The sequence below is a fragment of the Mustela nivalis genome (assembly GCF_964662115.1).
Source record: "Mustela nivalis genome assembly, chromosome: 11".
Lineage (NCBI taxonomy): Eukaryota > Metazoa > Chordata > Mammalia > Carnivora > Mustelidae > Mustela > Mustela nivalis.
In genome coordinates, this window is record NC_139030.1 from 47,388,089 (window position 1) to 47,414,089 (window position 26,001).

The 26,001-nt window shown below is 39.9% G+C and overlaps 1 protein-coding gene across 3 annotated transcripts in view; it reads left to right on the top strand.

Moving 5' to 3' along the window:
* SLC25A12 (solute carrier family 25 member 12) overlaps positions 1-25,421 on the top strand; it is a 204,407-nt gene extending 178,986 nt beyond the window's left edge. For all 3 annotated transcript variants that reach the window (XM_082689158.1, XM_082689156.1, XM_082689157.1), the window contains 5 exons: positions 18,396-18,536; positions 20,392-20,530; positions 23,083-23,241; positions 23,357-23,447; positions 24,729-25,421. In XM_082689158.1, coding sequence (XP_082545284.1) covers positions 18,396-18,536; positions 20,392-20,530; positions 23,083-23,241; positions 23,357-23,447; positions 24,729-24,930 — 732 coding nt within the window. In that variant the 3' untranslated portion in view covers positions 24,931-25,421. The remainder of the gene's footprint in view (positions 1-18,395; positions 18,537-20,391; positions 20,531-23,082; positions 23,242-23,356; positions 23,448-24,728) is intronic.
* The last annotated feature ends 580 nt before the right edge of the window (positions 25,422-26,001 follow it).

The following is a 26,001-nucleotide window of genomic DNA, read 5'->3' on the forward strand; positions in this document are numbered from 1 at the left end:
GTTTCCCCCCTGCCACCATAAAAAGTTGCATAATATGAAATATATTGTCAACTTTGTTTACCATGCTGTACATTACATCCCCATGACTTATTTATTTTATGACTGGAAGTTTGTGTATCTTGACCCCCATCTCCTATTTTACCCACTCCTATAATCCCCCTCCCTTCTGCCAACCACCAATCTGTTCTCTGCTCCTATGAGTTTTTTTCATTTATTTTGTGTTTTAGATTTCACATGTAAGTGAAATTCTACACTATTTTTCTCTCTCTGCCTTATTTCACTTAGCATAATACCCTCAAAGTCCATCCATGTTGGTACAAATGAGAAGAGTTCATCCTTTTTCATGGCTGAGTGGTTTTCCATTGCATACATATACCACATCTTCTTCATCCATTCATCCATGAGTGGACACATTGGTTGTTTTTGTGTCTTGCTTATTGTGAATAATGCTGCAATAAGCATAGCAGTCAAATATCTTTTCAAATTAGTGTTTTCTTTTTCTTTGGATAAATATCCAGAAGTAATATTGCTGTATCATATGGTAGTTCTATTTTTAGTTTTTTGAGGCAGCTCCATACTGTTTTCCATAGTGGCTGCATCAGTTTACATTCTCAACAGCAGTGCATGTCCTCACCAACACGTATTATTTCTTATCTTTTTTAGAATAGCCATTCTGACTCGTGTGAGATGATATATCACTGTGGCTTTGATTTACATTTCCCTGGTGATTAAAATATGGAGCATCTTTTCATGTCACTTGTATGTCTTTTCTGGAAGAAATGTTATTCAGATGCTGTATCCAATTTCTAATTGGATTTTTTTGTTATTGATTTGTAAGAATTCTTTACATACTTTGGATATTAATCTCTTATCAGATATATGATTTGAAAGTATCTTCTCCTACTCAAGTAGGTTGCCTTTTGATTTTGTTGGTGGTTTCCTTTGCTGTCCAAAAGCTTTTCAGTTTGATATAGTTCCATTTGTTTAGTTTTGCTTTTGTCATCTTTGTCTTTGAAGTCCAATCCAAATGCCAAGAGAAACGTCAAGGAGCTTACCACCTATGTTTTCTTCTAGGAGTTTTATAGTTTCTGTTCTTATATTCAAGTTTTTAATACATTTTTAGTTAATTTTTGTGTCTGGGATAAGATAGTGGTGCAGTTTCATTCTTTCGCATGTGGCTGTGAAGTTTTCCCATCACCTTTTATTGAGGAGACTGTCCGTTCCCCATTGTATGTTCTTGCTTCTTCTGTTGTAAAGTAATTGACTATAAATGCATGAGTTTATTTCTGGGCTCTCTTTTTGTTCCATTGATGTATATATCTTTATGCCAAAACCATCATGCTTTGATTACTATCACTTTTAAACATAGCTTGAGGGCGCCTGGGTGGCTCAGTGGGTTAAGCCGCTGCCTTCGGCTCAGGTCATGATCTCAGGGTCCTGGGATCGAGTCCCGCATGGGCCTCTCTGCTCAGCAGGGAGCCTGCTTCCCTCTCTCTCTCTCTGCCTGCCTCTCCATCTACTTGTGATTTCTCTCTGTCAAGTAAATAAATAAAATCTTAAAAAAAAATAAATAAACATAGCTTGAAATCAGCAAGTGTGATGTCTCCAGCTTTGTCCTTCATTCTCAAGGTTGCTTTGACTACTCAAGATCATTTTTGGTTTCATATAAATATTAGGGTTGTTTCCTCTATTTCTGTGAAAATGTCATGGGATTTTGACAGGGATTGCATTGAATCTGTAGATTGCTTTGGATAATATGGACATTTTTGCAATATTAATTTTTCCAGTCCGCAAGCACAGACTGTCTTGCCACTTATTAGTGTCTTTTTCCATTTCTTTTATCTATGTAGTTTTTGATGTACAGATTTTTACCTCCTTGGTTTAATTTATTTCTAGCTGTTTTATTCACTTTGATGCAATTGTAAATGGAATTGTTTTCTTAATTTTTTTTTTAAAGATTTTATTTATTTATTTGACGGAGATCACAAGTCGGCAGAGAGACAAGCAGAGAGAGAGGAGAAAGCAGGCTCCCTGCAGAGCAGAGTCCGATGTGGGGCTCGAGCCCAGAACTCTGGGATCATGACCTGAGCCGAAGGCAGAGGATTTAACCCACTGAGCCACCCAGGCGCCCCTTAATTTCTCTTTCTGATAATTCATTGTTAGTGTAGAAAAACAACAGGTTTTTGTATATTGACTTTGTATCCTGCAACTTTACTGTATTTGTTTATTCAGTTTTTTGGAGATCTTTTGGATTTTATATATGAGTTTTACTCTTTGCTTTCCAATTTGAATGCCTTTTGTTCATTTTCCTTGCCAAATTGCTCAAGCTAAAATTTTGAATTCTGTGTTGAGTAAAAGTGGTGAAAACAAGCATCCTCCTCTTGTTCCTGATCTTAGAGGAAATGCTTTCAATTTTTGACCATTGAGTGTGATGTTAGTTGGGAGCTTGTCATTAAATGGATGCTGAATTTTGCCAGATGCTTTTTCTGCATCTATTTAGTTGATCATGGGATTTTTAGCTTTAATTTTGTTGATGTGGTGTATCACAATGACTGATGTGCAGATGTTAAACCATCCTTACATCCTGGAGTAAATCCCACTTGATCATGGTGTATGACTTTCTTAATGTATTTTTGAATTTGGTTTACTAATATTTTGTTAAGGATTTTTCCATCTGTGTTTATTAGGGATTTGGGTCTGTCATTTTCTTTTTTGGGTGTTCTTGTTTGGTGTTTGGTATCAGTCTAATACTGGCCTCATAAAATGAGTTTGGAAGCATTCCCTCCTCTTCAATTTTTGGGAGAGTTTGAGAAGGATAGGTATTAACTCTTCTTTAAATGAATTAGGGGGGACACCTGCTGCCTTTGGCTCCTGCATTGGATTCCTTGCTTGGCGGGGAGCCTCCTTCTCTCTCTGCCTCTGCCTGCCACTCTGCCTGCTCGTGTGCTCTCTCTCTCTGATAAAGAAATAAAATATTTTTTTAAAAAATAAATGAATTAGGGATTCACCAGTGAAGCCATCTGGTTCTGGACTTTTGTTTGTTGAGAAGTTTTTACTGATTTAGTCTCCTTCTCAGTAATCGATCTATTCAGATTTTCTATTTTTCCATTATTCAGCTTGGAAGACTGAATGTTACATGTTTCTAAAGTTGTCCAGTTTGTTAGAATATAATTTTTCATAGTAGCCTCTTGTGATCCTTTGTATTTTTTTGGTATGACTTACAACTTTCCCTCTTTCAATTCTGATTTTATTTATTCGAGCCTTCTCTTTTTCTTAGTGTAGCTAAAGTTTACCAATTTTGTTTATCTTTTCAAAGAACCAGCTCTTAGTTTCATGGATCTTTTCTCTTTTCTTTTTAGTCTTACTTATTTCTGCCTGGTCCTTATTATTTCCTTACTTCCACAGACTTACTTTGGGCTTCCTTCGTTCCTCTTTTTCTAGTCCCCCCCCCCCCTTTTTTTTTAAATTCTAGCTCCTTTAGGTGTAAAGTTAGATCGTTTATTTGAGATTATTCTTGTTTTTTTGAAGTAGGTCTGTATCACTATGAACTTCCCTCTTATATCTGCTTTTGCTACATCTTGTAGATTTTGTTGTGTTCTATTTTCATTTATCTCAAGGTATTTTTCTCCCTTTTTCTTTGGTTTCTTTTTTGACCATTGGTTGTTCAGTAGCATGTTGTTAAATCTCCACATATTTGTGATTTCTCTTTTTAAATTTTTTTGGTGATTGATTTCCAGTTTTGTACTATTGTGGTCTGAAAGGATGCTTGATATCATTTTAGTCTTAAATTTATTAAGACTTGTTTTGTGGCCTAACATGTGATCTATCCTAGAGAATGTTCTGTGGGTACTTATGAAGAATGTGTATTCTGCTGCTTTTTGGTGGAGTGTTCTGTATGTGTTTATTAAGTCCATCTGGTCTCATGTATCTTTTAAGGTGGACGTTTCCATATTGATTTTCTATGTAGATAATCTATCCATTGATGTAATTGGAGTATTAAAATCCCCTACTATGGGGCACCTGGGTGGCTCAGTGGGTTAAAGCCTCTGCCTTTGGCTCAGGTCATGATCTCCGGGTCCTGGGATCAAGCCCCGCATCGGGCTCTCTGCTTAGTGGGAAGCCTCCTTCCTCCTCTCTCTCTGCCTGCCTCTCTGCCTACTTGTGATCTGTCAAATAAATAAATAAAATCTTTAAAATAAATAAATAAATAAATAAAATCCCCTACTATAATTATATCGCTGTTGATTTTTCCCTGTAGGTCTGTTAATATTTCCTGTATATGTTTAGGTGCTCAATATGTTGAGTGACTTCATAGACATATATGTTTAGATGCCTTTATATGATGAGTGTACAAATATTTGCAAATGTTGTATATTCTTGCTAGAATGACTTTTATTATTGTATAATGTCTGGTTTTTTTAGAGCAATTTTTATTATTTTTTAAAATTTAAATTCAGTTAGGGGCACCTGGGTGGCTCAGTGGGTTAAGCCTCTGCCTTTGGCTTGGGTCGTGATCCCAGGGTTCTGGGATTGAGCCCTGCCTCGGGCTCTCTGCTGGACAGGGAGCCTGCTCCCCTCCCCCACCCTACCTACCTCTTTGCCTACTTGTGATCTCTGTCAAATAAATAAGTAAAATCTTTAAAAAACAACAACAACAAAATTTTAATTCAGTTAATTAACAAAAAAATGTAATATTGGTTTCAAAGGTACAGGTCTGTGATTCATCAGTCTTGTATGTCTCCCTCTCTGGTTTGACTTGTTTTCTTTTTTCTTCTCTTCCCCCATGATCCTCTATTTTGTCTCTTAAATTCCTCATATCAGTGAGATCATATAATAGTTGTCTTTCTCTGATTGACTTATTTCGTTTAGCATAATACCCTCTAGTTCCATCCGTTGTTGCAAATGGCAAGATTTCATTTTTTGATGGCTGAGTAATATTCCATTGTATATATATCATTTTAGTCTTAAATTTATTAAGACTTGTTTTGTGGCCTAACATGGGATCTATCCTGGAGCATATTCTGTGGGTACTTTATCCGTTTATCTATCGATGGACATCTGGGCTCTTTCCATAGTTTGGCTCTTGTGGACATTGCTGCTATAAACATTGGAGGCAGGTGCCCCTTCAGATCACTACATTTGTATCTTTGGGGTAGATAACCAGTAGCGCAGTTACTGAGTCATAAGGTAGTTCTATTTTCAGCTTTTTGAGGAACCTCCATACTGTTTTCCAGAGTGGCTGCATTAGCCTGCATTCCCACCAACGGTGTAAGAGGGTTTCCCTTTCTCTGCATCCATGCCAACATCTGTCGTTTCCTGACTTGTTAATTTTAGCCATTCTGACTGGTGTGAAGTGTTATCTCATTGTGTTTTTGATTTGTAGTTCCCTGATGCTGAGTGAGGTTGAACATTTTTTCATGTGTCTGTTGGCCATTTGGATGTCTTCTTTGCAGAAATGTCTGTGCATATCTTCTACCTATTTCTTGGTTGGAATGTTTGTTCTTTGGCTGTTGAGTTTGATAGGTTCTTTGTAGATTTTGGATACTAGCCCTTTATCTGATATGTCATTTCCAAATATCTTCTCCCATTCTGTTGGTTGTCTTTTGGTTTTGTCAGCTGTTTCCTTTGTTGTACAAAAGCTTTTTATCTTGGTGAAATCCCAATAGTTCATTTTTGCCTTTGTTTCCCTTGCCTCTGGAGACATGTCTAGCGAGAAGTTGCTGTGCCCGAGGTTGAAGAGGTTGCTGCTTGTGTTCTCCTCTAGGATTTTGTTGGATTCCTGTCTCACATTTAGGTATTTCATCCATTTTGAGTCTATTTTTTGGGTATGGTGTGAGAAAATGCTCCATTTTCATTCTTCTGCATGTGGCTGGCCAATTTGCCCAACACCATTTGTTGAAGAGACTTTTTTCCATTGGACATTCTTTCCTACTTTGTCAAAGATTTGTTGACCTCTGTAGAGTTGAGGGTCCATTTCTGGGTTCTCTCTTCTGTTCCCATTGATCTGTGCATCTGTTTTTGTGCCAATACCATACTGTCTTGATGATTATAGCATTATAATAGAGCTTGAAGTCAGAATTGTGATGCTACCAGCTTTGCTTTCCTTTTTCAACATTCTTCTGGCTATTTGGGATCTTTTCTGGTTCTGTACAAATTTTAGTATTATTTATTCCAGTTCTGTGAAAAAAGTTGATGATATTTTAATAGGGATTACATTGAATGTGTAGATTGTTCTAGGTAACACAGACATTTTAACAATGTTTGTTCTTCCAATCCATGATCATGGAATATATATTTTTTTTTTCTAAAGATTTATTTGACAGACAGAAATCACAAGTAGAGAGAGAGGAGGAAGCAGGCTTCCCACTGAGCAGAGAGCCTGATGCGGGGCTCGATCCCGGGACCCTGGGATCAGGACCTGAGCCGAAGGCAGAGGCTTTAACCCACTGAGCCACCCAGGCACCCCGATCATGGAATATTTTTCCATTTCTTTGTGTCTTCCTCAGTTTCCTTCATGAGTGTTCTCTAGTTTTCTGAGTACTGATCCTTTGCCATTTTGGCTTCATTTATTCCTAGGTGTCTTATGGTTTGGGATGCAATTATAAATGGGATCGACTCCTTAATTTCTCTTTCTTCTGCCTCCTTGTTAGTGTATAGAAATGCAACTGATTTCTGTGCATTGATTTTATATCCTGCCAGTTTGCTGATTGCTGTATGATTTCTAGTAATTTGGGGGTTGAGTCTTTGGGTTTTCTACATAGAGTATAGTTATGTTCTCTGCAAAGAATGAGTTTGACTCTTTCTTTGCTGATTCGGATGTCTTTTATTTCTTTCTGTTGTCTGATTGCTGAGGCTAGGTCTTCTACTACTATTTTGAACAGCATGGTGATAGTGGCTATCCCTACTGTGTTTCTAACTTTAGGAGAAAAGCTCTCGGTTTTTCCCCATTGAGAATGATATTTGCTGTGGGCTTTTCATAGATGGCTTTTATGATATTGAGGTATTTTCCCTCTATCCCTGAAGTGTTTTAGCCAAGAAAGGATGCTGTACTTTGTCAGATGCTTTTTCTGCATTTTTTGAGGGGATCATATGGTTCTTGTCCTTTTTTTTATTAATATAGTGTATCACATTAATTGATTTGTGGATGTTGAACCACCCTTCCTGCCCAGGAATAAATCCCACTTGATCGTGGTGAATAATCCCTTTAATGTCCTGTTGGATCCTACTAATTAGTATCTTTGTGAGAATTTTTGCATTCATGCTCATCAGGGATATTGGTCTGTAATTCCTCTTTTTTGGTGGGGTCCTTGTCTGGTTTTGGAATCAAAGTAATGCTGGGCTCACAGAAAGAATTTGAAGTTTTCTTTCTATTTCTATATTTTGAAGCAGCTTTGGAAGAATAGGTATTAATTCTTCTTTAAATTCTTGGTAGAATTCCCCTGTGAAGCCATTCAGCCCTGGACTCTTGTTTATTAGGAGATTTTTGATTACTGTTTCAATTTCCTTATTGATTATGGGTCTGTTCAGGTTTCCTATTTCTTCCTGTTTCAGTTTTGGTAGTTCATATGTCTCTAGGAATGTATCCGTTTCTTCTAGATTGTCTAATGTGTTGACATTTAGTTGGTCATCATATGTTCTTTTAATTGTTTGTATTTCTTCACTGTTGGTTGTGATCTGTCCTCTTTCATTCATGATTTTTTTGGGGGGGGGGTCCTTTCTCTTTTCTTTTTGTTAAGTCTAGCTGGAGGTTTTCTTTTTGATAAGTCTGGCTAGAGGTTTATCAATCTTATTACTTCTTTCGAAGAAGCAGCTCCTAGTTTTATTGATCTGTTGTACTATTCTTTTGGTTTCTATTTCCTTGATTTCTGCTGTCATCTTTATCAGTTCTCTTCTACTGGATTAGGCTTGATTTGCTATACTTTCTCCAGCTCCTTTAGGTGTAAGATTAGTTTGTGTGAACTTTCTTGTTTCTTGAGAAAAGCTCGTATTGCTCTATAGTACCCTCTTAGGACCGCCAAAGATGTTGGACAGTTGTGTTTTCATTTTCATTTGTTTCCATGAATTTCTTAAATTCTTCTTTAATGTCCTGTTTGGCACATTCCTTTTTTAGTAGGATGCTCTTTAGCCTCCATGTGTTTCAGTTCTTTCCAAATTTCCTCTTGTGATTGAGTTCCAGTTTCAAAGCATTGTGGTCTGAAAATATGCAGAGAGTGATCCCAGGGTTTTGGTACTGGTTGAGACCTGATTTGTGATGCAGTGTGTATCATCTGTTCTGGAGAATGTTCCATGCACACTTGAGAAGAATGTGTATTCTGTTATACACTCTGATTATATCTGTGGAGTCCATCTGGTCCAGTGTGTCATTCAAAGCCCTTGTTTCCTTGTTGATCTTCTGCTTAGGTGATCTGTCCATTGCAATGAGGGGGATGTTAAAGTTCCATGCTCTTACTGTATTATTATCAATGTGTTTCTTTAATTTTGTTATTAGTTGGTTTATATAATTAGCTGCTCCCTTGCTAGGGGCATAAATACTTACAATTGTTAGATCTTCTTGTTGGATGGACCCTTTATTATGATATAGTGTCCTTCCTCATCTTATTACAGTGTTTGGTTTAAAAATCTAACTTGTTTAATATAAGGATTGCCATCCCAGCTTTCTTTTGATGTCCATTAGCATGATAGTTTCCCACCCCCTCATTTTCAATATGGTGGTGTCTTTGGGTCTAAAATGAGTCTCTTGCAGCGATGCCTTGGTGGCTCAGTTGGTTAAGTGTCTGCCTTCGGCTCAGATCATGATCCCAGAGTCCTGGGATCAAGTCCTGCATTGGGCTCTTTGCTTAGCGGGGAGCCTGCTTCTGCCTCTGCCTGCTACTCCCTGTGCTTGTGCTCTGTCTCTCTGTCTCTCTCTCTCTCTGATAAATAAATAAATAAAATATTTAAAAAAAAATATTTTAAAATGTGTTTTTTGAGAACAGCCTATAGATGGGTCTTGCTTTTTTTTTTTTTTTTTTTAATTATTCAATCTCATACCGTGTGTCTTTTGATTGAGGCTTTTAGCCCATTTACATTCAGAATAACTATTGAAAGATAGGAATTTAATGCCATTGTAATACCTGTAAAGTCACTGATTTCTGCATATTGTCTCTGTTCCTTTCTGATCTATGTTACTTTTGGGCTCTGTCTTCACTTATAGGATCCCCTTTAATATTTCTTAAAGGGATGGCTTAGTGATCACAAATTCTTTCAGTTTCTTTTTGTCCTGGAAGCTTTTTATCTCTCCTATTTTGAATGTAGCCTGCCAGTAGTTGTTTACCTTTTTTTCAACTTCCTTATTCTCTATCATTTGGTCTTCTATCACTAATTCTCTCTTCTGCCTCATTTATCCTAGCAGTTAGAACCTCCATTTTTATTGCATCTCATTAATAGCCTTTTTGATTATGGTTTGTTTGATTTAGGTCTTTTATTTCTCCAGAAAGGGATTCTCTAGTGTCTTCTATGCTTTTTTCAAGCCTAGCTAGTATCTTTATAATTGTTATACTGAATTCTAGTTCTGACATCTTATATCCATACTGATTAGGTTCTAGGTAGTCGGTACTGCCTCTTGTTCTCCCTTTTGAGGTGAGCTTTTCCATCTTGTCATTCTTGCAGAATGTGGTTGCTTTTTATTTGTAGAGCTGCAGCAATTCTTTTCTTAGATCTCCAGTGGAGTTCACTCACAGGTGTTCAGAATGATTTGATAGCCATCTAGCTGAATTCCTGGGACCAGATGAAACTAAGGTTTCCTACTCCATCACCATTTTGAACTCCTTTTGTAGTTATAGTTATTTTTACTGCTTTAATTTTTTTAGCCTTCACATTAGCTGTATAAGTGGTTAGTCTATTATTTTGGCTATATATTTACCTCTACTGATGAGATTTTTACTTTCAATGTTATCTGGTTACTAATCAGTACCCTCTCTTTTCAGCTTAAAGAGGTCTCCTTAACATTTCTTTTTAGGCTGTGATGAGCTCCTTTAGCTTTTGCTTGTCTGGAAAACTTTCTCTCCCTCCTTCAGTTCTGAATGATAATCTTGCCAGGTAGAGTAGTCTTGGTTGGAAATTTTTTGCTTTCAGTACTGAATGTATCATGCCATTTTCTTCTAGCTTGCAAAGTTCCTGTTGAAAAATCTAATAATTGGGGCACCTAGGTGGCTCAGTGGGTTAAGCCTCTGTCTTTGGCTCAGGTCATGATTTCAGGGTCCTGGGATTGAGCCCTGCATCAGGCTCTCTGCTCAGCAGGGAGCCTGCTTCTCCCTCTCCCTCCACCTGCCTCTCTGCCTACTTGTGATCTCTCTCTCTCTGTTGAATAAATAAATAAAATCTTAAAAAAAAAAAAAAGAAGAAGAAGAAGAAGAAACTGCTAATAATCTCATAGGGTTCTCTTGTCTATACCAAGTTCTTTTTCTCTTGCTGCTTTTCAGAGTCTCTAACTTTTGAGATTTAATTGTAATGTGTGTTATTTTGAATCTGCTTGGGTTCATGTCTTTTGGAATTCTCTGGACTTCCTGTGTCTGGATGTCTGTTTTGTTCCCCTGGTTAGGAGACTGTCCAGCCATTATTTCCTCAAATAAGTTTTTTGTCCCCTTTGCTCTCTTTTCTCCTTTTAGGACTCCTGTTATTCAAAGTCTGTTCTGCTTGATGTTGTTCTATGAGTCCCATAAGCTATCTTTACTTTTTAAATAAGTTTTTCTTTTTGTCCCTCTGTTTGGATGAGTTCCACTACTCTGTCTTCTAGGTGACTGAGCCTTTCTTTTCTTTTATCTGGTCTGCTGTTGAATCCATCTGGTATATTTTTCAGTTCAGTTACTGGATTTTTCAGCTCCTCTTTTTTGTACTTTCTTACATTATATGTCACTTATTGAAGTTCTATTATTCATTCATTTTTCTCCTGAGATTGGTAAACATCTTTATAACCATTACTTTGACTTTTTTATCAGGTAAATGACTTCTCTCCATTTCATTGAGATTTTTTTCCTGGGATTTTGCCTTGTTCTGATTTGGAACACATTCCTGTTTCCTCTGACTCTCTCTCTTTGTTTTTCTATATTAAGCAAAACAGCTGACTCTCCCAGTCTTGAAGAAACGCTCACAGGAAGATGGGGGTGTGTTTCTGTCTGTTGCCTGTGTACCGTGGGGGTGGTAGCCTGTTAAGAACTGTGTCTCCAATTGTTTCAGTCCCATGGGCCCAGAAATGGCAGTCCCCTGACTACAAATGCTCAAGGGTCATCCCCTCTGTGCTTTGGCAGGGCCTCATGGTAGTGCTCAGCCAGGATACGCTCATTTATCAGGGTGAGCAGGGCTGGGGTAAGACTGCCCACTGGGTTTAGCAGAGCAAGGCACCAGGAGAGTGCAAGGTTAGGACAAGTGATGCTAGCAAGGAGAAGAAGAGTGCAAGAATGATGCCTACTAGGGCCAGCACTACCAAGGCAGGAGAAGAGTGCAGAATTGTACCTGTCAGCATCCTCATCCGCAGAGGGTTCCAACAGACCTCTCTTCTTCCAGGAGATGCCTTCTGCCTAGCCAGTGAATCTCCATCACATGTGGTCTCAGTGCCCTCTAACCTGCTGCTTTTGTGCTGGGTCATAGGGTGAATGAGTGTGTGCATGAACACTCTAAAAGCGGAGACTCAGTTTTCTTTAGCCTTTTGGATCTCTTGGTGTTTAAAGCCAGATGTTTTGGGGACTTGTCTCTCTGGTACAGGTCCCAAGGGTTGGGGTGCCTCATGTGGAACTTGAACCTTTTGCTCCTCACGGGTTGTCTCTGTACAACCGGGTCACTCTTGCTTGTGGGTCATCCCAGTGTGGGTGGGGTTTTGGGCCATACTGCATCTCTGCCTCTTTTACCTGTCTCAGTGTGGTCTTTTTACCCGTTGTTGTGGAGGACTGTCGAGCTAGTTTTCACTTTTTTTTTTTTCCCCCAGAGAGAATTGTTCTATATGTAGCTGTAGGATTTGGTGTGTTTCAAGTTTTCCTCTACCACCATGTTGACCTGCCCCCTCTGCGGTTGTTTGTTCAAAGAAAAGATTACATAGAGTTTCTTAGACATATCTATAAACTTAAAAGGGAAAGAAAATGTAAGGTCTTTTTAAGTCAAAAATGCAGAAAGTTTATTAGTCTAAATAAACCAATCTATATGTATTTTTAAAATGTCCCATTGGTACGTACCTGTTTTTCTGTTTAAAGTCTAACCAGAGCCCATACCTGCCTGATCACCTTCCCCTCTTTCAGAGAGTGTATACTTCTGAATGGGTAGAAGTCTTTTAACTCAGAACATATTTAGTGCTCAGCAAAAGGCTAGTGGAATTGTATCGTGTTGCAGATATTCTTAGCCCTGTGTAAACATAGCTCCTGACGAATACATCTGTTCCCTTGAGAGCTTGCTTTCAGTCTGCACGGTGCTCTCACACTCGTGTCACAGAGCTCTGTGAGGTACATAGGGCCAGTTGTTGGGATCCCTGTTGTCATATTAGGAAACCAAGGACTGGACGGTTATGACCTGTCCAAGGTTACAAAGTGAAAGACAGCATAGGTCAACAAACCTAAAATCTTTCTATTCTTCCATGCTTCCTCCCTTTGGCCTATGGGTGTCCACACCCATAGGTGCAGCAAGACGTCCCCTCATTAGTTGGGGCATTGACTAAGTCTAGGGCCAGGATTCGTCGATGACCAGCCATATGCTGGGTCTTCCTCAGCAAACTGAGTCTGCATATCTCTGAAGAGTTGTTGGAAATAGTATCTCCAACTTCCATGGCAGGGATCACTGTGCTCCCCACTTGATGCTCACATACTTACCTGAGCACACATATATAGGTGAACAAGTTCAGAGTCCGTATATATTTTTGTGATAAGTACGCAGAGGTTTTGACTTCCCTTACCCTAGTTAGAGCTATGTGTGGTTTTATTCATTCATATCCTAACACCCTGGCATAGATCAGTGACTCAGCAGAGAGCAAATTGCAGTTTATTTCATGATCCTAGGCTATTTTAGAAAGAACCATTGCATTCCCCATGGCTTTATAAACTATCTAAGAATGTTTAGTTGATGGCATGTGAGACAGAGTCACTGTTCCTATTCTTCTTGAGTCAGTCCTGGTGACAGCTACTTGTGTGACTTTTATTAGCTTGATTTTTTTAAAAAAGATTTTATTTATTTATTTGACAGACAGAGATCACAAGTAAGCAGAGAGACAGGTGGGGGTGGTGGGGGGGAAACAGGCTTCCCCCCTGAGCAGAGGACCCGATGTGTGGCTCCATTCCAGGACCCTGGGATCATGACCTGAGCTGAAAGCAGAGGCTTTAACCCACTGAGCCACCCAGGTGCCCCATTAGCTTGATTTTTTTAAATGCACATATTTTGTTCAAGTTCCTGGTGTGGCCTTAAAGTTAGATTTTTCATCGGTCTCTATAGGGAAGACTTTATAGTGAATTGTTCAGATTGTGGTTAGAGGGAAATAGTTCCAAAAGACAGGAGAAAACAGATCAAAGAAGAAAGGAAACAGGAGACTGGACACAAGCAGAGCCAAGCCCCCTACCTCTTTGTGGACTCTGCCCCTGGGGTAGGATTTTAAGGGCAGGAGGTTGAACAGGCCTAATCCTGTGTGCAACCCTTTGGCCTCAGGCACATCAGAGGCCCGGTGACTTCTCTGTATTACATCCTTTTTCTCCTAATTTTTACCATCCACTTTAGTTGATTTATTTTCTCATTAAAAAAATAATTATGTGACACAAGATTAAATGGAAGTGTTTACATTCTTTCCACTTCTGTTATCTGTAGATCACTTTCATTTAAAATGAGACTTGTTCTCTATTATTGTCTTTTGTAATTCATGCATAGTAATGAAAAATGAAAGCCTCCAAAAGTTTTAATATTATTATTTGCCTCTCTTTATAAGAATAAGTAGCAAATTTGAAGAGGGAGATTTCACCATTAGAAGTTTAGAAGCTAATTTTGGTGATCTGGTGATTGAAAACATTCACCAAACGTGTTGAATGGGTTGGTATTACCTATTGTAAGCATCAGGATGTCAAAGTAGACCAAGTCCATTTGCGAGTATAGAGCTGTGTATCATCATGATTTCATTGAATTGAAATTGAAATTTCATTGAAATTATTATTTCAGATCATGGGCTATATATTTGCTTAGATTTATTTGATATTCATATCTACATAGATGGGTAAGCCTGTTTAAAGTTTCAGATCAGCAGATAACTAGTGCTGACTAGTTTTTAAGAGGCAGTTAATGTAATATAAATTAAGAAATTTATCATGGGCAAGAATGTGAGAGAGGATTTAGCTATAAAGGAAGCCATTGTTTCTAAGACAAGTTCTGTTTCTCATTTTTTGGTTTTTTTTTTGTTGTTGTTGTTTTTCTTGTTTTTGAGTAGTTAATACATTTCATGATTCAGAATTTAAAAGGAACAATAAGCTATGCTTTAAAAATTCTTTCATGTACTCATTGCTCTTTCCAGAAGGCAACCAATATTTCCATGCCTAAGCCATTCTAATTTTGATAAACTAATTTTGATCAGTGCATACCTATATTTTACGTTTGGCATAATTTTATTACCAGATCTTATTGCTTAAGAGCTTATAATTGTTTCTATTTAACTATTTCCTTATTGGGCATTTACATTTTTTTGTTTCGTTTTGTTCTTTAAAGTAGCAAACATCCTTGCATATTTGTAGAACAGCAAACATATTAGTGTATTTTTAAAAATACAAATGCTTTTTCCCATTGAAAAGTTACCATATTTTTATTTCACAATTTAAATACTTCTGAAATCCATTATATTCATTGATTATTCTTACTATGTTTTTCTCTGGGAAAACCTGTTTTTAATGTAATAATATCACTTACAATCAGTAGAGCCTTAAAATAGAAGAGAAGTGCTATTTTCCTGTATTTGTTTATCAGAGAGGAAACGGTTAAGAATGTTACAAAACATAATCCTTGTTCTGGGTCACTAGAATTCTTACTAGAGCAGTTGAATTAATTGCAGATTTCCTTCCCCCATCCCACTGTCTCCAGTTTAACGTGTGTGAAATAGTGGTCAGTCTCAGATTTTAGGAAAGGAGAGTGTGTATTTGGCATGGATGTTTCCCTTCAGGTGTTAGGAAATATCCAAAGTTTTAGACAACTTAAATAACAATATTTTTTCTAAAATTATTCAATGTTTCTGGATACTATTGGCCTACATATTCCTGGCCTATCATAAAGTTTTGTGTTTTTTTTAAGGATTTTATTTATTTATTTGACAGAGATCACAAGTAGGCAGAGAGAGAGGAGGAAGCAGACTTCCTGCTGAGGAGAGAGGCCTATGTGGGGCTTGATCTCAAGACCCTTGGATCATGACCAGAGCTGAAGGCAGAGGCTTTAACCCACAGAGCCACCCAGGCGCCCCAAGTTTTTAAAAATACGTATTTTTAAGGCATATACAGACTACGCAATTGCTAGATGTTTTCTTCCTTCTAATAGAGTTCATTAGTGTGAAACACACTCATAAATGTGTGCCTTGCTATAGTGTCATTGCTTTCTTCTTTACATGCTCACTTGTCAGATGCATATATAAATGCAAATCAGTTTAGTTTGGTCCTTACATCCATTACGTTCTCAGGACTTAGTACACATTCTAGGTAACAGATCTTCAAAGCATACAGCAGCTAATGTGTTAGATGTTACATGTCACACTCAGAAGGAAATGTGAACTGTTGAAGGAACCCAGGTCTCAGTCAACTGATCATGATTTCCCAAATGACCTGGCAAGGAGGGGAGGCGGAGCTGTGGGGTGGGGAACTGCCGGCTGGAGTACTCCTGCTCTGTGGGATGTTAAACTTCACCAGTGATTAAAAACATAGAAGAACTTTGTATTTGTTTAAACATGATGTCCATAATTAATGAATGGCGCACAAGGTTTGACATCATCTTGTGGTGGCACAGTTTGTGGATTATAATAAAAATTTGTGTTTCTGTCCTTTTTGTTTTGTTTTGTTTTTTTTTAAAGATTTTATTTATTAATTTGACAGAGAGAAATCACAAGTAGACGGAGAGGCAGCCAGAGAGAGAGAGAGATAGGGAAGCAGACTCCCTGCTGAGCAGAGAGCCCGATGCGGGACTCGATCCCAGGACCCTGAGATCATGACCTGAGCCGAAGGCAGCAGCTTAACCCACTGAGCCACCCAGGCGCCCTGTTTTGTTTTTTTGTTTAATCTTTAGTTTAGAATGTCAGGTGCATTTTCCCAAGGATGGTCTTTGCAACCATTATTTAAACAAGATGTTTCAGGGAAGTAGTGAACTTTTTCAGTTGGTCTGGTCTTTAATACTAGCTATGGGAGCAATTACTTGGATTATCATTTTAACAATTTTTCACCCAGCAATCCTTTTGAGAGTATTGTTTGCTTAGATTGAAACACTGAAATGCTTCCTCCTCCCTGCAGGGCAGTAGATTAAGGCAGGGAAACACAGGCAGATCAACATGTAAAATTGGGTCAGTTGTCATTCAAGGGCTTGTGTGCCAGTGGCATGGAGTGTGGAGGTGGGAGTGGCAGGAAACGCAGAAAGAGATAGCAAATTGCTGCTATCCCCATGCTTGGTGGACAAAAGGGGGATCAGGGCCCTGGGGAATCTAGGAGCCCTGGCAGGCTCCCCACAGAGTGGAAAGGAATCTTGGGGCAGTGTTGGCACTTGTGGACATTGGGGTCCCGAGGAGTAAGGAGTCAGGATTGGAGCAGGCAGAATTGAGGGGTTTGTGGCTCCTAGCCGGTTGGGAGAATGGGCTGAGACTTGCTACCCCTTGGAAGTAGGACTGGAAGGACTGTGGGTTTTAGAAACATGGACAGGAATGTGGGTGAAGCTAGAGAGTTGAAGTGTCATTGAATGCTGCACGTGAGTTTCACGGGTATCATTTGTAGGATTTCTATACCTGTGGAATTAGAGTGCCCCAGTGAGGCCTTTCCTAGTTCCTGTTTCACATGTGCCACGCTATCGCAGGGAAGTTATGATTATACAGTATGATTATATGACTATGGTTATGCTTGTGTCATATAAACAGCTGCAGTTCAGATGGAGAAGAGCAAATGAGATTTTTTTCACTTCGTGGAGATATATATATATATATATATACACACACACATATATATTTATATATATACATACATATTTATATATATTTACAGTTTATTTATATTTATATTTTATACATTTTTATATTATATATATTTTTTATATTTATATTTATGTTGTATTTTTAAAAAAGATTTTATGTATTATTTAAGAGAAAGACAGAGACAGAGCCACTAGCAGAGGGAGAGGGAGAAGCAGACTCCCCTGTACGCAGGGAGCCTCTGGGAGAGGGGGCCTCGATCCTAGGACCCTGAGATTATGACCTGAGCTGAAGGCATAGACTTAACTGACTGAGCCACCCACCTGCCTCTATATTTATGCTTTAAAATTTTATTTTTATATTTCACATATACACATACCCGTACAAACACATTTTTTTCTTACAAAAAATAAAAGAAAAAAAAATGGTAGCAGTTTTGTTAAACATTCTTCTCCCCCCCACACACTAGTTAACAGATTTCAGATGCAAATACACCCTCATTATCCAAATTCAAATCCCTGTCACTCACCACCATTGTGGAGTGTGCTTTGGTTTGCCAGTCTTGTACTCATGGTAACTAGATGTTCCATTTCCCAGCAGAGCTTTTCTGGTTTTGTCTTGGCACTCAAAGTGTCTTTCTAAATTCTCTCCTTTAGTTATGTATCTGTCTCAGGAATTTTCCTCAGTATATAATACATTTTAGAATTTGAGCCAGGGGAGCCTTTTCCCCTCTGAAGACACCTCTGTGGGGCAAAGTTGTGTTAGTTGCCCTACAGTCTGAGGAAGCAGAAGCAGGGGGCTGAGCTAAAAGTGGGTGCTTGCTAAGAGAAAAGTGACCCTCGTAGGTCCAAATTTTACCTCCAGCTTATGAAAGATACCAACCAGGCTTCTACCATCTCTTTCCCTTTAATTGGGGAGCTCCCCCTCTGCCTCATCTGGCTTCACTTTGTTTTCCAAATGCATTTATTAGTTTTGCCATTTTGGATAAGGCTGGGTTGACTCTGGAAAGACTGGTTTGAGAAATACCCTTGACATTTCAAATTAAAGCAAACCCAAACATAGATTGGCTTGCAACTGAGTTCAGGATCATCCCTGGGAGCCCCTCTAGCATCGGCCGAAGTGTGGGACTCTCATTCCCCTGGGAAGAGGGAGCAGTAAAGTAGTGCCCTGTAGAGGTTTTCTGGACTTTTCTTGGTAACACTCCAGTGGGTCTCTGATTTGGAAATCTGCTTCTGTCTCTTCCCCCCCTTGCCTGTAGGCTGGCGGCTCTCAAGTCATCTTTACTAATCCACTGGAGATAGTAAAGATTCGCCTGCAGGTAGCTGGAGAGATCACCACAGGACCCAGGGTCAGTGCCCTGAATGTACTTCGGGACCTGGGGCTTTTTGGTCTGTATAAGGTGAGTAGATTCCCTCGGGCGATCTCAGTAGAGAGCTTGTCATGTACTCAATAGAACACGAAAGAATGTGGAGACCTGGCTTCTCCCCACAAAGTGGAAAAGCAATTTTGTACAGCAGGGTAGTCCCTTGAGTACAAAACCAGACAAAAAACCAAAATCAGGACACTTTTATGCGAGGCAGTAGGATATACAAACACACTCTCCGGTTGTCCCTTCAGCCTTTACAAAGCTGCCGGCAGGGAGCCGGGAGGGAGGCCTGCACCGCAGACCTGCTGACTTTAGCCTCACAGCCTTTGATTTGATGGCAGGTTTGGGAGAAGTTTCTTTGGTGTTCTCTTTGGTCTGTTTTCGGACTTCAAAATAGTTCTGTGTTTATTTTGAGTCTGAGTTATCTCTATTGTTATCTTCCCAGTAGGAGCTTCTGTTTGTCTTAATAATTTGACCACAGTGAAACAGTAGTAGAGTTTGGGAGAATTCAGGTCTTTAAGAAGTTAAGTGGTGGGATTTGTCAATAATGAATTCCATTAAAAAGAGAAAAAAAAAAAAAAAAGACAACACAGAGTGTACTGTCCTTTAACAAAATGCCAGTCAACAGATTCCTTCCCTGCAGGTGTACTTACTCCCGTCATTACAGATCAGATGTAATGGAGCAGAAGCTATGATTGTTCTTAAACAAGGAAGAGTATTTCTTTCCATTCTTTTGCCTGGCAGAAGGGGGGAATACGTAAATTTGGCTGCTATTAGACAACTGTGTTTCTACAGCATCTGAGTTATTTATAGATCTATCACTGTAGAAATGTGTAATGTGCTTCTGTAGCTACAAATTGGAAATTAGAAATTCTCTCGACTAGAATCACACAGGCAGGTACAGGGCTCTTAGGACACCTGCAGACCAGTGGCGGCTATCTGGAGAGCATTCTGTCCACATTTCCTCCCTTCTACCCCCCATTCCCATCCTTTTTGGAATTCCCTTTGAGAGCTAAATTTGTTAATATTGCTTGTCTGTATCATCTTCAGAGAGTCCTTGGATTTTTTTTTTTTTATGTTTGAGTTTGTCTTTTGAAAACAGAACCAGTAGGGAAACGAAGGCCGAAGATGGGAGTTTTCAGCTGGCTAGGTCAAGCCCTGGGCGGGAGAATAGCTAGGCTACTGACCAAGTCGAGGAAGGTGTTTATTTTTCCTCAGTCACTGAGGCAAGCTATCCCGGGGAGGCTTTCTATTCCAGTGGAAACTTCTGCTGAAAGAATTTTTCCCAGTTCCCCACAGTCCTCTGCTACCTAGGACCTAGGGACTGAGGAGGGAAGGTTGGTGGTTTCTTTTTCCCGTTCCCTAGAATAATCATCTTTCTCTTTCATTGCCACTGCCTATAGCTCAACTGGTAGTTCACAGGCTCTACGCTGTGTGCACTGAATGGACAAATTGTTAGTTTTGTGGGCAGCCTTCGCTGGTTGCTTTGGAATCAAGCTATCAACATTAGGTTTCCAAGTCTGTTCCCAATCTTGCCTCCTGCTCGCATCTACCAAAGCCACACAGGACAAGCAGCCTGTAGGTTTGAGACCTGACTTTTTATTAACCTTAAAATCTGAATCTGTACGGAAATGTCAGAAAATTCTTAGTTGTCAGGATAACATCATTACCCAGTTAACGAACTCTAGGTCTCCAGGGTCCTCCAGCCTTTCTCAGAGTTTGAGCAAGGTACATTCCCTGTGCCCCTCTCTTTCCCCTCCCATTTCCATTCCACTCAGTCCCCGTGCTGTTTGAGGGGACACCCAAGACTTGTCACCCCCAGATCCCTTGTGGGCATTCATGGCCCTGTTTATACAACTGTTTTGTACTATTTCCTCACTTGTGACAGGGTGCCAAAGCGTGTTTCCTCCGAGACATTCCCTTCTCTGCCATCTATTTTCCTGTTTATGCTCACTGCAAACTGCTTCTGGCTGATGAAGGTGGACACGTGGGAGGTGTGAATCTCCTTGCAGCCGGAGCCATGGCAGGTAACTACTTTTTTTTTTTTTTTTAAACCAAAGAATCCTCCCCCTCCATGGTCTTTACAGAATGTCTGTGTACTGTCCGCCTTTTTTTCTGGAAGGATTATTGTTTGTATCTGACTTAGTTTAAATATGATTGCTTTTTCTCCTTTGTGGGATGTGCTGTAATTCTGATGAGAGTTAATTACATTTGCATAATGTGGATAAACAGCGTAATGCAGCTTAGCAACTCAGAGCCAAATTAGATCTGCCCATCTAAATTGGGCTTTCATCATTAACACGCTTCTTAGCCTCCTGTGCCCCTGAAACCTTGGGTACATCCAAGCTAAGCATTAAGGTGGAAGAGTTCTTCATCAGATCAGTTGCTTCATTGTACCTCATGTGATGCCCAGGTCTAGCATGCCTCACTTGCTATTTCTGCATGATGAAGTCTACATGATTGGCTCAAAATTGAACTTTCTCCATGATACTATCCATGTTCCTTCTACCATCATTCTCTTTAGATACAAGTAAGCAATACTATATGCAGTTGGCATGTCTTCTCTGTCCCATAACACTCTCTTTATAATAGTTATTTGCATAAGTTTGTTTTCTGTACTAGGCTGGGAGCTTTTTGAGGGCAAGAGTTTCATCTTCTTCATTTTTACTTTCCCTTTGTGGTCAGCGTAGTAATAATAGGAGCTCAAATGTCAGTGGAATAAATGAAGATCTTCATTTGGTCTGAATTCCTGAAGTAGACACAAAAGAGATTCCATCTGAAAGAGGAGCACAACAAATTCAGGGAGGTACTAAGATGCTTCCTTCCGATCTCACAGGCCTAGCCTTCCTCTTGAAGGAGCTGACTTGGGATAGAAGTGGAGGACCAGGTGTCCTTGGCTGCACCAGCTCTCAGAAATGACAGAAGAAGGAAAGGGCGTGTATTTGTTCCCCATTGCTGCTGGTCCAGTATAGAAACATGAAGGGTGAACACAAACTCAAGCCTAGTGTCCAAATGCTTGGCATCGGTCTGACTGGCTGGGCTCATGGTACTGCGTAGGTCTCACTGGATCCATCCTCCTCTGCTGCCCTGGCTAGACAGCCCGACAGCCTGAGCACTTCCTGGAGCGTAGTGTGTATGGTGGGGTTCGGAGGGGATTGAGCCCAACTACGTTCTTGTTCTCACCCTCGATGACAGGGAGTGACTTGTGATGGTTACGAAACTCTCCCCGGGGGCTCTGAGCCCTTATATGGGGGTCCAGCAAATCCCATGTTCTCTGGCGTTACTTGAGTTGACCGGAAGCCGGGAAAGCTACCTGCTCCGTGCTGGCGCTGAGTGCTTGTGCAGCCCCTTTCTGGTGCTCACCAAAGTCTCCCACTTGTAAATGGGGCCGGCGGATTTTCCCTCCAAGCTCTTGCCTGTGCTTTCCAGTCAGCAGCAAGACAAAACAAAACAAAGAAACAGCAAAAGAATAGTCCAATCGTGGACAGGCATTTTGCCAGTAATTGATGGAAGTAAACATTTCCATGGAACTGTCAGCACCAAATTCTTGCCCACAGATACTTGATGTCAGTTTTCAGAACGAGAGATGATTTTTTCTAATTTTTACCAGTAAAGCCTTGCTGGCAGGCCCTAAGAACATTTAAAATTAAGAACATTCCAAAGACAGGCAATTTACCTAGTTCCATGGAAATACTGCACAGGGTCACGCGGAGGGGTAGGAATCGCGTCATCCTGCAACAGTGGTCCTCACACGTCCGCCAGTTCCATCTGCCCCACAAGGATTCAGTGGTGTTAAGGCCAAATTGAATATCATCCCTCTGAGGAATGTTATCTTGCTCCTTTGTTCCCAGCTTTGTTTTATAAGCTTTGTTTTATATTTTTATAATGTGGTTGTGAAATCTCTCTTGGGTGTCCCACCGCTGATCAGTCTCCGCATGACCCCAGGGAGCTCAGGCACAAGGGGTAGATGATAAGGCCTTTTGATGATCAGTTCTTCTATTGCTCCTTAACTAGTTGCCTAGCCTCCTCAGCTCCCGTTGTGATGACTTCTGTCATGTAAGTGTGTCTGAAAAGGGTCCCACTCTACTCTTGAGGTAGCCCCTCAAACAGGTGAGGGGATATGAGTATTGACCTTCACCTTGCACAGTAAGGTGACAGATTCAGCAAAATAACCCCACTACATTTAGCATCTTATTAAACAGGCAGTTTCCTCATTTCTTAGTATATACAAAAATACTTGTATCTTATTTACCAAAAAAAAAAAGGAGGTAAAATAACTGAAACCTAAATGAGAATACTTGGGAATTGTCCTAGTAATATTGCTGCGTTTTTTCCTCTCATAGTTCTTTGGGATCATGCAATTAGAGTGATTTTCCTAATTCAGAAAGAAAAAAGAATTTTATTCCACATGGAAGCAGCTAATAGGCTCATGTATCCTTTTTTCCATGAGTTCCCAGGCATCTGTTTAAGAAACTTTGGTTAGAGCAGTTTAAGTTGCTAATTGTATGTTAGATGTTAGCAGTATTTCTGTTCTTTATAAGGTACTTTGGATGACTTAAATGTGTCTTTCTCCTGAAAGGTGTGCCTGCAGCTTCTCTGGTGACTCCCGCTGATGTCATCAAGACAAGACTGCAAGTGGCCGCCCGTGCAGGCCAGACGACATACAGTGGTGTCATTGACTGTTTCAGGAAGATACTCCGGGAAGAGGGGCCCTCAGCATTTTGGAAGGGGACTGCAGGTAGGGGTGAGGGCCATACAGAATGGCTGGCTGGTGTTAGGGACCTGCTCCCACTACTCACCCATTGACTTTGCCACAGTCATGTTCAGTAGCCCCACTCCCTTCTCTTTTTCAGCTCGAGTGTTTCGATCTTCTCCCCAGTTTGGTGTTACCTTGGTCACCTATGAACTTCTCCAGCGGTGGTTTTACATTGATTTTGGAGGCCTGTAAGTGCAGCTGTTCAACTTCTTGTAAAAGAAAGCACCGAAACCAAACTAGGTCTTTGTTCGGCCTACAGAGGCATTTTTGGAACTCTTAGAACTGGGTTCGACAGAGAATCCTACAGAACCAGTGGGCTTGAGAAGCTAAAGTATGAGGGCAGTAAGACCTTGGTCAGGGGACATCATACACAGGGTTAAGCAGTGACTTGGGGGAAGTGAAGGCAAGCAGCAAATTAATGTTATGTGAATAAGTTGTCTTTTTTTAATGTAAGCAAATACAGAGCTTCATGGACTTAGGTCCTAATTATTTGAATTTCATGATATGGCCTTTTCACCAGATATAATGTAAATTTGTATTAGTAACACTTTTATAAACTTTCTTTCCAAGTCTTTCTAAGACTCAATCAAGACATACACCTGCGAGACTTCATTATTTTTATTATAGTTAGGTGTAGATGTTCTTAGAGCTAACAAACAGGGAAAAAAAACCTTTCGAGAGAGGTTATGCTTATGGACATAATTACTGGTGAAATCATGGTCAGAAGTTGGGCCACTTGAAGCCTGTGCTGTAAAGAAAAGGAATTACTTGTTGAATCTGTTAGGTGGGCAAGGTTGTACCTAAAGCAAGCAGTTATCAGCTTTTCAGGAGATGATCAAATCCCATATCTGGGTCTTCAGCTCATAAACCTTTAACCCCCCTTCCTTGCTCAAAGGCCAAATAGGGAAGTAGCTGTTGAACAAGGAGTAGAGGGACTTCTACAAAGTAGGATGTGAGAATAGGAATCTTACAACTCCAGGGTTTTCTGTGCTTTCACATTGTGTAAAAGTAAGTATTGTATCTATGTGTCTTTAAATTTAGTAATAGCGTTCATGAGTCTACCACTTAAAAATCAGCTTTTGACCTATGTCAAAGTGAAAAAAAAAATGTAAACTTTTTATGACCAGTTTATGCTTAGTGCAGAAAATATGGAAAACATGAAAGAGAAAAACACTCACAATCCTACTTCTCTGAGGGTGTTATTATTTAAGAGTGTTTTCTTCTGTTCTGTTCTCTGTAGATATATTTATAAATTGAGGCCATTTCTTTTCCAAATCAAAAACGTGATGCTTTCAAAGCAGCTATAAATCATGAGAGATTTAGCATAGATGATGAGGAAGTAGCCTCACACAGGAGGACAAACACTCCTCTCTGTGGCACCTGGGTGAGACTGGAAACATGCTTCTGTGCTCCTGGGCCATCCACATCAGTCTTGAGCACGCTAACCATTGTCTTTTTCCTGTCAACAGCAAACCCTCTGGCTCAGAACCAACACCTAAGTCACGCATCGCAGACCTTCCTCCTGCCAATCCCGACCACATCGGTGGATACAGACTTGCCACAGCCACTTTCGCTGGCATTGAAAACAAGTTTGGCCTTTATCTCCCCAAATTTAAATCTCCTAGCGTTGCTGTAGTTCAGTCAAAGGCAGTGGCGGCGGCAGCTCAGTGATGAGACAACTGTTGAGTGTGGCCAAATGGTGCCCTGGAGAGAGAAGCCTAGAAGAGCAGCCCTGTAATGTATCCAGTCAGTTGCATGGTGCTGACTGAGCTGAGGAGTCAGACTCTTCTTTCTATATGACATATACATATATTTGTTTATAAAGTAATCATTTGCCCAGGAAAAAGCAACAACGCAGTTTCGAGCTTTAGTGTTAAGTGTTGAAATGTTTTCTAAGCCTTGGCATGAATTAGTGTTCTAGACTGCTTTGCACAGCTTGCACTTATAGTGACTGTACATATTGTACATCTTTGTACAGAGACATCTTGGCACCTCATCCCAACAAATCACGTTTATAGAATGTACTGCGGTTCTAAGTGGCTTGAAATGTACAGAATGTTTTGAAAGTGTTTTATTAAGAGTCACACAAAAATAAATGTATTAAAATTAAATCCATTCTCTTATTGGTGACTTATGGAAATAAAGCATCAATATTGGATGTATTTAATTCCCACGTCATTTTCCATTCTGGAATGAAAAGGTATTTGCTGATAGGAGGCATAACACGACCAAGCGCTTACACCACTGAATCAGAGATCCTTTGGAAAAGATGCATGCTAGTGGAAGCCAGAGGGCCAGGCTAATGACTTGTGTGTGCTGATGTGTTTCCATTTGTATTTAACATGTGTGTAGATTCTCCTGTGTTCATCAGCCGAAAGGCATTTCCTCGCTAGCTCCTCTCCTGTCGGTGTGCATATGGAAGAGGGATGTCTCCAGCACTACTGACTTAGTTTTGCTTTCCTCTGACACAGCAAGGCAAGGGCCTAGCTTTCAAGATTAAAGGATACTTGGGCAATTTTTCTTCATATGGATATGATTCCAAAAAGATAATAAAATGCACACCAAAATGTATCCATGTAGTTGGATTTTCCTTCATAAATAGAGTGATAGTGCTTTTTATTTTGATTCACTACCAGTTCCAAATAACTCGTGATCAGGTGTCCCTCTCTCCCACTTCTGTAGGAAATTATTTGATTAGGAAAGGGTGATGGGAATGAGGGGAGGGAAGAAGAAAATGAGAAG